At 27.9% G+C, this 15285-nt stretch overlaps 1 protein-coding gene across 3 annotated transcripts in view; it reads right to left on the bottom strand.

Annotated features, from left to right (window-relative positions):
- Positions 1-15285, bottom strand: part of LOC136079836 (uncharacterized) — a 96663-nt gene that overhangs the window by 74820 nt on the left and 6558 nt on the right. For 2 of the 3 annotated variants that reach the window (XM_065796447.1, XM_065796448.1), the window contains one exon: positions 700-815. In XM_065796447.1, coding sequence (XP_065652519.1) covers positions 700-802 — 103 coding nt within the window. In that variant the 5' untranslated portion in view covers positions 803-815. Of the gene's footprint in view, positions 1-699; positions 816-2408; positions 2512-15285 lie in introns of those variants that run through there. The other variant, XM_065796449.1, reaches the window with a different exon arrangement.

Here is a 15285-nt window from a genome sequence, read left to right as displayed (position 1 = left end):
AAATTAAATGAACAAAATCCAATTAATTTAAGAATAAGAATTACTCAGTGAAAATACTCCATTAAAGATGATAATAGCATTTAATAATGATATACCAAATAAAGTTCAACAAATTTCCTGAAAAATATCTTTCTTTTTTTTAAATATTATTCACTTCCCCCAATGGGAAGAAGGTCACTACAGTTAAAGAGGCTACTTTATTGTGCCTACAACCCTTTCTCGACTCTTTAACGCCAAAAAACAAACCTTGGCAGACAAACATTATTCATATTTTCTTGGAACTATGTCTTGACAGTTTTTCTGATGGCAAATATGTCAAGGCATAAAACAATCAAACTTTCTAAGTTGAAACTAATTAGACAATGTTTTTCAAATTTTTTAAATAAGTTGAAAAAAAGCATCACTTTGATGTAATAGACAAAACCAGCCAGACATTGGTAGTATTTGTATGCCAAATTGTAATTGCTATACATTGCTTAACAGAAAATGCAATATAACAGGTATTAAAGAAAAAGTTTTGTGCTCAGTAAGTATCAATTTAGTGTGCTGCAAACTACTTAACTTACTCTTTACATAAGAACCTGACACGCCACTGCATTTTTTACATGCCAAATAAGGTAATAATAAAGAAAACATATTAATTATTATTCAAATATTAGTTACTTGCTCCTAAGATTATGCTAAAATTATAATTTTTACCTTTTGAATTTCGATGTTTCTTCTTACTTTTATTTTTTCCTTCAACTAATGATAATATAACCAGGATGTAAACAAAAACTAAAACCTTGGAAGATAACTTCATTTCGTAGAAAGTTCTAAAAAAGCAAGTTTAATATATTTTTTTAATTTTTTGACTAAAACAAAACTTTAAAAATATTAAAACCATCAACTAGAAATGGAAATTTCAGGTTTCCCATAAAAAAGAAGTAAAAAAAAAACCTTTAACATGCTGACTAAAGAAACACAGTTTTAGAAATTATTTTAATTTAAGTGTAACCTTTACACTTCTGTATCTTTTTCCTTCGCATGTTAATTCAAAAATACATAAATATTTATTAAAAATATTTGTCACATGATTGCACTAAACCAGTAGCATAGTTCATTTAATCTTATATTAAAAATTTAGTTGAATTTCTAGAAGATTTACTTTCCCAGTAAATTGCTTCTGAGTTTTTTACAAGAGATTCTTTCTGTTTTATCAAAGACAAAAATAATACCACAACATATACTTTGTATTGTTCAACATTTCAAGCGAATACAATTAAATATTCTACACAATGTAAATAAAAACAATGCATTAAATTAAAGAACTAATCATTCAAGTTTAAAAAAAAATTAAACAGATTGTTAAAATTGGTAAACTGCAAACTATGAAACTCGTTTTTCTTTATAAATTTTAGAAAATTTTTTAAATTTCAAAATTTTTTTTTTAAATCTTTTGACTTTTTTGATTGTTTTTTAGAGACGTATTTACTACAAATTATACCAATTAAAATCTTTTTTTTTTAGTCTCGACAAATTGAGACAAATTGACTCTAGAAACGAATGATATTTATTCATGCTCCTCACTTGTTAAAAAAAATCAATTTTTGATTGCTTACAACCACCATGGAGACCCCAATCTGTAACAACTTATGGCATTGTTGTCACATCATTAAAAGGTTACATCTCTATTTTTTATTTTTAATACTAACTTGGTAACTGCTGACTCATAATTTATAAAAAAAAATTTGTCAACAATTTTTCACAAAATGTCAAGCATAAATAAAATTTTACGTTAAATTTTAATTTATTCCTGTTTAACTAATATAATGTGCCAGTAACACTTATTTCTAAAATTATTGTTTACAATCTAGATATGTATATATATATATATATATATATATATATATATATATATATATATATATATATATATATATATATATATATATATATATACATATATATATATATACATATATATATACATATATATATATACATATATATATACATATATATATATATATATATATATATATATATATATATATATATATATATATATATATACATATATATATAGATCCATCATAGCAGAACATTGTATATTGTTTTGAATTGTGACAGACCTTTCCTTTGTAAATAAAAAAGGGATATGACTTTTGTATGATAAAAGTTTTTTTACCCAAATAATTAATTTGTTTAATTGATAAACTTATTAAAAATGCTTTTTGAACTATTGTCCTAAAAGATGTTTGTTAATGCAAATTTAGACAGCATTTTTTTAAACTTCGACATGATACAGTTCCATACCTACTGACTGGCAAGACCATATTTATTTAAAATCTAAAAAATTGCATTTACTTCACAAGTATAGGAGAGTGTTATAGATTAGTAATTAAATGAATTATAAAAATTTACACCTTTAAGGTTCTATATCTTCTTCTCCAGCCATGGGAATGCATTTCTTTTACAAAAGCAGTGTCATAATACATACTTGTCACCTGAGCTTAATCTAGTTCAACTAAGAGTTTTTGAAAAAAAAAAAGTTTGACAAGTAAATCAACAGAAAAAATATTCCACCATACATACTCAAAAGTTAAATTTTTTAATTAAAAAAAAGATTACTGTATTCTGTGCAATGTGTATAATGTTTCTACTAGTGCACAAAAAAAAGAACTTTAAAAAGAAGTGCTGACTAACTAGAGTTTTGTATGTCATAAAAAAGAAATTATTTAAAGCATATGAAGCTGCTTCTCTTGCTGCTGGAAAATGATGTTGATTTCTCATATTCTTAAATTTAAAAAATCAATATTTATGACGACTGTCTATAAAAAAGGATCAGAAAATGTATATTTCTACTTGTGGGATGAATTTCATGTCAAATAAAACATGGCTACCAACCGCATCACTGTAAGCAGAAACATGTGTGCTGAAAAAAATCAAAGTTCATTTTTGTATGTATGTATTCAACTGAGCATACAAAAATAAATGAAAACCAAATAAATGCTGTTAACCATTCTCGTCTGAAGGCTGAAAGCATGCATGCAACATTTAAAAAAGCAGCAAAACAACAAGCAGTATATGATACTTTTGAATAAGAAATAATTCTGAGAAGGCAAGGCAACAGCAATTACCCTAAATCGCTATAATAAAAAGTTGAATCTCACAATAATGCCAATGATTTTCAGTTTGGTTCTCTGTCTACTTGTGTTTTGGTGCAAAAATCAAACTATGAGTGTTAGATGGCAGAAAGCAAACTGTTAGCTTTAATATAAGCAATGGTGTACAACAAGGTGGAATTATATACAAAAATTGATTTTTATACAAAAAAATACAAAAATTGATTTTTAACATTACAAAATTATATATTGGATGTAACATAAGTAGCATTTTTTTGAATCTTAAGGGATATGCTGATGATATTGTCTTTGTTGCAATCTTGGTTTGCATTGCAAAAACTACTAACTGCAATAAATATGTATACAAACACACACACATACACACACTCACATATAATAATATATCACAGTACTATAATAATATATCACAGTTAATCGTGTTATTAAAAATTCTTTCTCGTATATTTTATTTATTTTTTTTTTTTTTAAGAACCTTACATTTATGTTATTATTTTTTTATTAATACCATTTTTGTTATTATAGTCATTATTAATGTTATTATTATTGTTAACGTTATGATTTTTAGAGTTGTTATTATTTTATTCTTATGTTATTATTCATTATTATTAGGTGTTTACGCATCATTAGTAATTATACTATTTGTAAACACCCTTGAATTGTAAAATAATGTAATTCAGAATATATATATTGATTGATGGATCACAAAGACAAACACCCATATGTTTAAATGGTTACTATAGATACACTTGGCACTTATGTGGTAAACAGAATATAGAGTAGCTCAAAAGTTTTAAGAAAAACGCAGACCAGATATCATACTGATTTAGGAAGAACCGTTTCAGATCGATTTGTCTGTCCCAAAATCCAGTCGATGTATCAGTATGATGTCTGTTCTGCGCTTTTTTAAAAATTCGAAACCTCATTTTGAGCCATATTTTCCTCTGCTTACCTATGTATTCTGGCCTGTCAGTAGATACGTAACTGTATCGCATCAGTTTAAAAACCTTAATTTTGCATTATTTAGCAATTTTAAGGTACAAATACTTATACCAAAAAGAAAAATCCTGAAAACAACTGCAAAATTAGATTTAGGTAAAACAAACTATGGTTTATGTAACAAACTATACAAAATCTCAGGTGGTAGCATGACCGCCGCGATGGGAAGGTGTGAGGGTGTGACCCCCCCCCCCCATCCACGATTTTTTCGTTCGATTTGTCGGCAAATTTGACCCTTTTAGACATGTCAATTGGCAATTGTCCACTCAGCAAAAGACCCATTGGACAAGCTATTGGTAAAAATTAGATAGTCGGCAAATTTTAAAAAAAAGAGGACCTTTTTTTTGTCGGCAAAAGTTGTAATGGCACCACACCTACACGTGACACCTACTCGCGTCAGCCCTGAGTGGTATCCACCGGACCATTGAAGCTATTTGAAAAAAGAGAAATTCCTAAATCCGAAGAAAATTTATCCAGTTAGGTTTTAAAAATGTTGAATTTAAGAATATTATTATTATGGATATTATTACGGATATTTTATATTTGCGGAAATAATAAAAAAACCTAAAAAAAGGTTCTCTCTTCTAGTCAGTAAACAGTGGTAAGATATATTGGAGCAACTGAAAAGAGTTCTCAAAAAAGCCGAAAAAGTTTTGTGTTTTTATTCTGGATCCCTGAAATCGTCCTAAGTTAAGAAAAGTGTTTAAAAAAACAGTGTTTCAAAACCCACTTAGCTCCAAACTTAAACCTTCTCTACCACTTAATTCATATCCCGGTATTTTTAAATAAGAAGGCTCTTGTAGCAAATATTATATTGGTGAAACAGGGCTAAAAATTGTCTCAGTGGATTTGCAATGGACTTATATACGCATTTTGAGGGGCTTCTTTTTTTAAAACTTTGCTTATCGGCTACTTAGTGGGTCATCAATGACAGCCGCTATAAATGGCAAACCGATAACTTTCCGACATTTTAACTTTCCGACATTCTTTTGATGAAACTCTTTCAAAGCACATTGTTTCGTAAATTTTTATTTACGAAACAATGTACTTTGATTTTTACAACACTTTTTTATTATACTTGATAAGGATCAATATTTCATCAAAGTATCATAAAAACCTAATATTTTTAACAAATAGAGTTAAAAAAGATTGGTTTTAAATACTAGCTAAGTATTTTAAATAATAACTTAAGTAAGGTATGCAATAAGCTGACACTGTCTTAAAAAACAAAATAATGAAACTATACAACAGTTGCTTTAAAAGTATTTTTTCTTTAAATCTAAAAAGTTTATGAAAATAGCTTAAAAGTAATCAGAAAAAGTTTTTATTAAAAATGACAAGTTTACAGTGTTTATTACATAAATTTAACATAAGCCATGTTTATTTATAAAATATGATATTCTATACGGTCATGCAGATATTCAAAAAAATTTGCTTTTGTATATTGTTTGTTGCTTTTTTCTTTGACATTTTGTTGTTGAGCAATAAAAAACTTTACTTTTCCTCAAAAAGTTTGAAATAAAAGATTTAACTTGCTAGAAAAAAGGTGCAGTTTAGGAGGCAATCAATGACAAAAAAATTCTCTTCACATTTTAGAGTTATGTTAGGAAAGAAACATAAACTTAGATCCCACAGTTAGTGCGTCTTATAACTAAGTTAGTGATTTCGAGCAGCAATAATCTTTTTTTTTTTTTTTTTTTAAAAAACATGTTGCTGATTTGAATTTTTTCCTTATCTTTGTGACTCTTTTATAATCAGTTTTTTGTGAGTAATTCTGTAGTTAGGTGTTTTCCACAATTTAATTCTGTAGTTAGGTGTTTTCCAAAATTATTTTCGTCGCGTCCACAATTCTTTTCGTAATAAAAATACTTTAGTATTTTTATCACGAAATATACAATGGCAAACGAAAACAATACAAACATTCGAATTCGAATTTCGAAATTCGAATTCGAATTTTTGAAATTCGAATTTCGAATTCGAAATCGAATTCGAATTCGAAAGCAATACATTCATTCGAATGTCGAAAAAGAAGAACAAACAAAAAACAAAACTGCAACCGAAGAAAATATTTCTACTATAAAAAGAATGATGAATAGCAACGAATCAAGTCGATCTATTGCAAATGCAATAGGTCTTTCAATTAGGACGATTTAAAAACCTGATACGAAAACTTGAATCAAAATACAGCGCCTAAAAAGCGTGGCAGAGCGGCACAATATAATATTGAAAGAAAGAGAGAAATTGAATTACTAATTAATGTAAATAATGCATTAACTACGATCGACATTGCAGAGTTAATGCCCGAAGAACATAAATGTTTGACAACTACAATTAAAAGAGAATTAAAACAAATAGGATATACCGGTAAAAGGCTTAAATCGGCCGTTGTTGCGAGAAATTCAGCTTATGTAATAGCAACAAGGTTCACGTTTTGCAATCATGTTTCTTTTTTGCAAAAATCTGATCTGATTTATATTGATAAAACCAGTTTTAATTTGCACAATTCACAACATTATGGATACGAACAAGGCAGATGCGCGGAGAAACAAGTTGAGCGCGGTACTACCACGGACGTGGTGGGGATAGAACTTGGAACCTCTCGCTTATGAAGCGAGCGCTTTACTACTACACCGCTACCGCATTATTACTGAGATTTTAACAGATTTTATTGAATACTCTTTTGAAAATTATTATTCTCACATGCGTGAGTGGGTGTTAAAGGAATTCAGTGTAATGAATTTATGTGATTAAATTATGCTTGAATTGTTTTTCTTAATTTACTGTAAAACATTTGAAAAATAAAGTATTTTTATTACGAAAATAATTTTGGACGCGACGAAAATAATTATGGACCCGACGAAGATAATTATGGACTGCAACGAAAATAATTATGGACGCGACGAAAATAATTGTGGACGAGACTGTATTTCTTTCTTTTATCTGCTCTTATTTGCCGAGAAATAAAATTTCTTTAAAATTTTCTGATTTGTTTATAAAAAGGTAAAGTTAATTAATTTCAAGGTGGTTTTTTTAACCATTTCATGCTACTAGAATAATAATATTCATAAAAGCAATATAGCACTGTTAATACTTTTATTAAAATACTCTCTCTTGTATATATTTGTTTTTTATTTTCTTTTAAGATATTTTTATTAAATCGCATTTCATAAAACTGTATTTTATGAGCAGTATGTTGGCTAAATCTTTTATTTCAGTTGTTTCTGTGATATCATTTTTGATAATAATGATTGCATTAATTATTATATATATATATATAATAATTATATATATATATATTTATATATATATATATATATATATATATATATATATATATAATTACTATTATTAAGCAGATCTTTTTTAATTGCATTCAGATGATTAGAAAAAGTTAGCAAAATAAAATTCGTTTTTTTTAATTTAAAATCTAATTTCAAAGTTTGTCTTTTTACCCGAAAACTAAATACATCAAATAAAAAAAACTTAATTTACAAAAAAAATATTTTACTCTGCAAAGAAAGCTAACCAAGAAAAAATAAATAAACACATCTGTTTACTTGTTAACAAGTTACGCTGTATAAGAAAGCATGCTTAACACTTGAAAAACCAAAGCATTTGAAGCAAACACTTTAGACATTTTAAATAATCGTCAAATACAATCAGTTTGAGCGTTGCAAACTCAATCAATCAATTTATTCTGTGAAAACAACTTAACACCGGCCAGCAATAAAAGAAAAAAATATCCATTCAGCTCCATCTTTGACAAACAAACCATAACGTTCTCAGCCATTTTTTAACGCAATTACGCTTTAAAAGATTGAATTAGTTTCGTAATCATTTGGTTACTATCATTTTTCTATCTAAACTTAATGTTCAACTAAAATGTAAATTAAACTAGTTTACGCAATAGGCACATAAATTTATTAATTTATTTTATTTGAAATTTCAAGCTATATTTTTCTATACAATGGTATAATCCAAAGATATTGTTGGCTTAGCATAGGAACAGCCACAAATAGTCATTAAGACTAATCCAAAGTCGCTTCCGTTATTGACCAACATTTTTGCGTACAGAAGCGCTGAGTTGGCGGTGGCAGGATTTGAACCTGTTCGTACAATAGTCCGGGTTTTAACTTTTTATGTTTGACGCTTTAACCAACTTAACTATCCAGCCGTAATTGTAATTACACCATCTATTTGTTTATATCTAAAACAAACTGACAACAGTCAAGAATCTACAATGAATTTTGGTATTTTTTAGTTTATATTTGACTAACAAGATAGAAAAAGAAATTTCGATGCAAAAAAATCGTGAAAGAAAACTATAGACTTTGAATTTCAGCGTTTACTTAACGCATGATAACTCAGTGATAACTTAACGCATTTCTGTATTATACGCAATACACTATTCGCCTGTATCAAAAAAGCAAATAGAAACTGCGAAAAAAGCAACAACAAAAAAAAAGCAAACTTGAGACCAGTAAGACTATTTAATAGTATGTTTTTCCCAATGATATATTTTATGATCTAGGTATCTAACTTGCGAGATTTTTTAGGACAAAAAAAGAAGCCGCTTTTTTTGTCTTGTTTATAAATATAGTGCGTCGTTTGTAAAAATGGCAAAAGCAGGAGCCAATGCGTGGAATAAAAGTTAAAAATGCAAGTCAAAAGTTCCGAATAAATTAAAGATAATTTAAAAACTGTTAAGTTGGGATTAGTCATAATTGAGGAATAAATACTAACTAAATATATAACCTATATAATAGTATTAGGAAGCGGCCATATTGATACGCGTGCTAGTGCAACTCAGATTAACTACTTAGTGGTCCGTAATTACAATAATAAATATAACGGCCGTGCAGATGACATCAATATAACACCCCCCACATGATGTCAAAATATAAATTTACGAAAAAGTCAAGTTCCAAATAAAACGTCTCTAAATATTTTCATTGAGTCCTTTTTAAATGGTTTCGTAAAAGTATCCGCTAAGTTTTCGTTTGATGGTACATAAGGTTATCTTACCATTGTGAAGATACTCTCTTATAAAATGGTGTCGTATATCGATGTTTTTTGAACGTGAATGTTTTACTGGATTCTTTGATAAGGCAATTGAAACTTTGTTATTGCATTTGACATTCACTGGTGCAGTAATTTCTAGAAATAAATCCTTCAGGAATTGGGTAAGCTATGCTACCTCTTAACATGTGGCAGATATTGCCATATATTCAGCTCCGCATGTTGAAAGAGTAACAGAGGCTTGTTTTTTAGATTTCCAAGCTATAATTAGACTACTCTGGTAAAGACTAAAACAAAAATCAATAATACTTCTTCGATCACTGCAGGATGCTCTCAATCAGCATCAAAAAACGCATTCAAACCAATACTTTGTTGCGTTTTTCTAAAAGTTAAGGAACAGTCCAGAGTACCCTTTATATATTGAAAAACATGTTTAAGCGTTGTCCAATATCTGTTATTTGGTTTCGACAAATTTTGTCATAATTTTGTGACAAAAAAACTTTTTTTTTTAATTAAGATGCCCCAAGAAGACCTAACGGTCTTGTCACAGAGCACCGCGGAAGTGCATTTAACCAGGAAGTTCACGCCTCCTTCCTTACCGTGACGTGAGAATATGTCCAGAACTCGTTTTGAACCTGGACCTCCTGCTTCTACAGCAAGCGCTCTAAAAACTGCATCACGGCTGCAGTAAACTAAATACTTATAAAAGTATTTTTATTAACTTTGGTTTATTAAAAAGGATTATTCATAAAAATGCTACAAAAGCGTCTGTCGTTTCACTTTTCTATTAAAAACTTTTATCCTTTTTTAATCGGAAATGAATTTAAGAATCTAAGCATCAATTTCAACAACAAGAACCCAAACAAATAAATTTCTTGGAGTGGTTGTAGACAAAAATGTTTCATGGACAGCCCACATAAAGGCCATCACACTCAAATATCTAAAAATCTTGGTTTACTTTTCAAAGCTAGACCTTTTTTATCACAAATAAACTTGAAAATTCTTTATTTTTCGGTTATAGATAGTCATCTCACATACGTTAATATTGCTTGGGATAGCACACACAAGATAAAATTAGTGTCTCTTTATCGACAGAACGATAGTGACAAATGAAAGCGCTAAACATTTATCAAATTAATATCTATGCTAATAAAGTTCACATGATAAATCAAAATTTGAACTAAAACAATCTTAAAAAACATTTATCTCTAAAAAACATAAATAAATAAAAAACGCAAAATTCATTATACAACTATAAAAAACAAAACAAAATTTTATTGCAATAATATTTAAAATATTTGTGCATAAGAATCACAATGTTCATGTGTATCTTGCGTATTACTCCAAAGTTCTCGATGATAGCAATTATCTTAACATTAACAACGATGATAAGACTTATAATCTATCTTAAGTCTCTCATAATTTATTCAACTAATGCTTCCTAAATTTAAAATTATTTTATTTTATTTTATTTTTTTTTTAACTTTTTCCTCTTATTTAACTGAGTGTTATTTTTTCTGCTTTTCTTTTTTTGCTAGATATATTTTAGCAGTACTTGGTTAAACATAATACTTTGTAACAGAAGTATACTTTGCTTATATTGATGATGTGAAGCAAATTGTAACTAATATCTAGTTGTGAAAATATATATAAAAGCAAATCATAAGTTATTATTTTACAAGTATTTTAATTTCCTTATAACACTTTTCCATAAAAAGAATTTAATTTAATATGTACTTACTTTATTTAAGAAAAGAAAAGTTAAATCATATTTGTTTGCAAAGTTAATCCGCCATTTGTAAAAAGGGCAAAAGCGGCTTCACTTTTTGGATCGAAGCTAGACATCTTGTTTATATAATATATCATTGATATTTCCTTTATCAAATAAGTTGTTTTAAACTTAGAATGTTTTATCATTAAGTTTCTTGTCAAGAATTACATTAAACAGAAATTTTTCAGCATATAAAAAGGATGCGTCAAATTCAAAGATTTTTTAACATTTCTCGACGTTAGAATTAATTTGTTCTATCTCCACTTTTTCAAAAAATGGAGTTTTTATAATTTTTGAATAGTTTTGCACTATGTTTTTCTATTTTAGTTATATTGAAAACATATAAAACTTTTAATAAAATGTTGAATGTCATATTGCATTGTTCTATCTCCCAACTAACAAATTGAAAATGTTATCTAATTCTATCTACGATCAAGCAATCATATATTTACAATTACATATACGGTATAATTTTGTTGCTTTTATTATTTTCAAAATGGCAACTAAAAATATTGACCAAGAAATGGAATATGTCTAAATCAAAACGAAGGTATTTTTTTATTAATTAGTATTATGATTGCCAACTTTTTTTTTTTTGATTATCCAGGATGCATAAAAAACAAAATAATTTATTATTTATGCATCCTGGATAATTAAATATAAAAGTAACGGCGTTTTTTAATCTTTAGAGCTGCTTGGTATTACACCTTCTCGTAGGTCACCCCATGGTGGAGTATCGAGGAAACGTAAAGGTGATACGAGTGCTTGAAAATAAATAATTAGAAAAATGCAACGTCAGCCGGGTAAAGCTTATAAAAATTCGAAAGGTAAACAAGTGCCAGACTTTTTAGCGTTACGATAGATCTTATCGTAACGCTAAAAAGTTACAGAAATTGTAAATTCAAATGCTCAACTAATATAACTGAATTGAGCGTCAAGTTTCATTTGATAACTTTTGGGCCTAAGACGATGATGGTAAAAAATATTTCTATTTAAAAACTACCGCTCTTGGACAGCTGCTGGTGAAAGTTCGAGAAGAAAAATGTCTTATTATTATTGCTTCTTTGTTTCTAATACACAATATAGAGTTTGTAGATCTTACTATCTTTCAACATTGAATATTATTAGTCAAAGAATTTTTTACTCTTACTAATTTAATAAATGCTTAACTACTGGAACGCCAATGCAATCAAAATTTGGAAGACATGTAAAAAAAAGCTTACCACAAGATTCTAAAAAAGTTGTACGAAACCATATAAACCTTTTCCTAAGAATTAAGGCTCATTTTTGCAGGAAAAAGACACAAAGAATAAATGGAAGGAACACTCAATATAGGTAAATTGTATGATCTTTCTTAAAGTATATATTGAGATGAAAGTGACTAAATATCAGTAAAAGAACATATGTTTTCATAGAATTTTAAAAACCAAAGAAAGACTGATGTGACACATGCTTTGAATTGTTAATGCAAGCAATCAGCAGACAGATAGTTATAATAATCACATAACATTAAGAAATGATACCAAAACTGAACGTGAAAAAGATTGTCAAAATGCTGATCTTAAAACTGCAATTGTTTGTATTTATCTTGAAAATGTTTTAAGTTTGCCTCGAGCCAATGTCGGAAACTTTTATTACAAACAAAAACTTTCAAATTATAACTTAACTGGTCACTGTTCGCTTAATAAGAAAGGTTATTATAAATGTAAACCGTAAAAAACCATTCTGTGTTTACCAAATGCAATTAGTAGATGCGGTAGTGGTTACAGTTAGTTACGCGGTAGTGGTGTAGTGGTAGAGCGCTCACTTCATAAGCGAGAGGTTCCGACTTCAATCCCCACCACGTTCCTGGTAGTACCGCACTCAACTTGTTTCTCCGTTTTTGCAGCCATGTTTGTCAAGGTTCGTGTTTTGGAGTTAGAGAGTTGAGAGAGGGTTGAAACCACCTTTAATCAGCCTCTTCGTCTGTAGTGGCCTTCTTGGCTTTGTGGAGGTGAATTAAAATAAAATAAAAAAAATATGTGAAGAATTTTTCAATTGTTGCTAGATTGTCAACTTATAAGTTAGCGCCTTAGAGATAAAATTAGAGATATTAGAGATAAAAATCTTGTTTATCAAAATGGACTGCCATACCATGTTTTTTTTAAAACCTCATTTTCAGATAATTATTCACAAGCTTGTATTAATAAGTCTGTCAAGCGAGCAGCATTAAGCATTACTACCAAACCATTAAAGACAAATATACCGTTGGCAGCTTGCTTATGTGCTCCTTATCAGCCTTTATCTATTGAAAAAGCTAATGATATCATTGCCATGTATTCATACATGCCTGCTGCTGATATTGCGTTTTACAAAGCATTAATAAAGTGAACTTTTTATAAATATGATTTTCTCTGTTATATATAAAACATATAACTATTATTATTTTGAAATCTTGATAAAATTCCTTCTTTAGCTTTTTATTTGTGATGGACTCTTGTAATGGAATCACAGGTATAAGAAATATAAAATCAGGTTCATCTTGCATGTTATTTGTAATTAGATTAGTTTCATTGTTGTGTTAATATCAACTGTAATACTTAAATAATTTATGGAAAACTTTAAAAAAGCTATTTCTTTAATAAATATTTTTCATCCCTTTCCTGTATATATATATATATATATATATATATATATATATATATATATATATATATATATATATATATATATATATATATATATATATATATATGTATATATATATATATATATATATATCCCTGTATATATATATATATATCCCTGTATGTATATATATATATATATATATATATATATATATATATATATACATATATATATATATATACATATACATATATATATATATATATATATATATATATATATATATATATATATATATATATGTATATATATATATATATAGAGAGAGAGAGAGAGAGAGAGAGAGAGAGAGAGAGAGAGAGAGAGAGAGAGAGAGATAGAGAGAAAAATAGATATGTAGCGAAGTGTTCTGGTTTAAAGTAGATCTTTTAGTCTTGCTCAGAGCTGGCGGGAACAGGTATTAAATAAACTTGTAAGAACAGTGCAGTAGCTCTAGTGGGTCTGAGAACCTCCCAAAATAAATAACCCTCATTAAGGCCCCAAAATTATAAAAAAAACTTCCATTTTTAGGTACTACAAAAAAAAACTCCATTTATTTTAAAAAGAGTTCCCATAGATTTGTTGGGTCCCAACCAACCCTAATTTAAGGGCGTGGGGGTACCCACTGCGTAAGAAGAATGACTACCTAGAACAAAACTTCATCGATTTTAAACATGTCTTAGTTAATATATTTAATATATAAGATGTAACAAAATAACATTTTTGTATTTTACAAAAAGCTAAAGTTATTTTAAATCTCCAAAAGAGGGCGGGAAAATAAAGGCGTTAGTGTAATTTATATAAGTTTTTTTTATTTAAAAATAAACAACGAAACAGTCATAAATCTAAAGAAAAACTTTAATTCTCAAATACTTTTTTCAATTTAGCATCAAACAAACTCAAACTTTGACATCGATTTTCTCAGTTTGCAAAAACATGGACTTAGAACAAGATAATTCTAACGTAGCGATTTCTTTTTCGATTAATTTGTGAATTGACTTTAAAAAAATAATAATAATAATAGTTCGACACCTGACAACCCTGACACGGCATCAAAACACCATAGATTGAACTTTTCAAAGCATTGTTTTAAAGCAATACACTATGCCTCAGAATGATTTAAAAAAGGCAAAAGTTCAAAAAATTTTAACAAACTTAGTAAATAAACATTTTAAATGTTGAAAAAGTTTTTTGAGTCAAGAAATTCAAATTTGTTAATAAAAACATTTTTCATGCGCAGCTTTTAAGCGTACAGTATGCGTACACACGTTTAACCACGCGTCACTTTTGATTCCACCCATAAAAGATAATTGAAGTTGAAATTTTAGAATATTATAGAAAAAAAAATTAATAATAATAAATTAAGTAAAAAATCTTAGAATATTACAACTAAAACAACCTGATTTCTCACATTTCTCTATTGGATATTTGTATAGCAATGGCTTCTTAAGAATGTTGACGCATACAAAAAAAACATTTTTAATTATATTTCGATAATAAGTTGAAATTTCAAATGCGAATTAAACAAAATTGTACAATTTTGTGCAGCTAGATTGTTTACATTGCTTTGATCAATTTAAGGAGCAAAAATAAAGTTGGAAACACTGTAGCATTGTGGGAATTTTTTTATAGTTAACTTTAAAAAAATAAAGTTGGAAACACTGTAGCATTGTGGGAATTTTTTTATAGTTAACTTTAAAAAAATAAAGTTGGAAACACTGT

Source organism: Hydra vulgaris, chromosome 04, assembly GCF_038396675.1.
Source record: "Hydra vulgaris chromosome 04, alternate assembly HydraT2T_AEP".
Classification (NCBI taxonomy): domain Eukaryota; kingdom Metazoa; phylum Cnidaria; class Hydrozoa; order Anthoathecata; family Hydridae; genus Hydra; species Hydra vulgaris.
The sequence above is the reverse complement of the archived record's forward strand: the minus strand, read 5'-3'. Positions and strand labels throughout refer to the sequence as shown.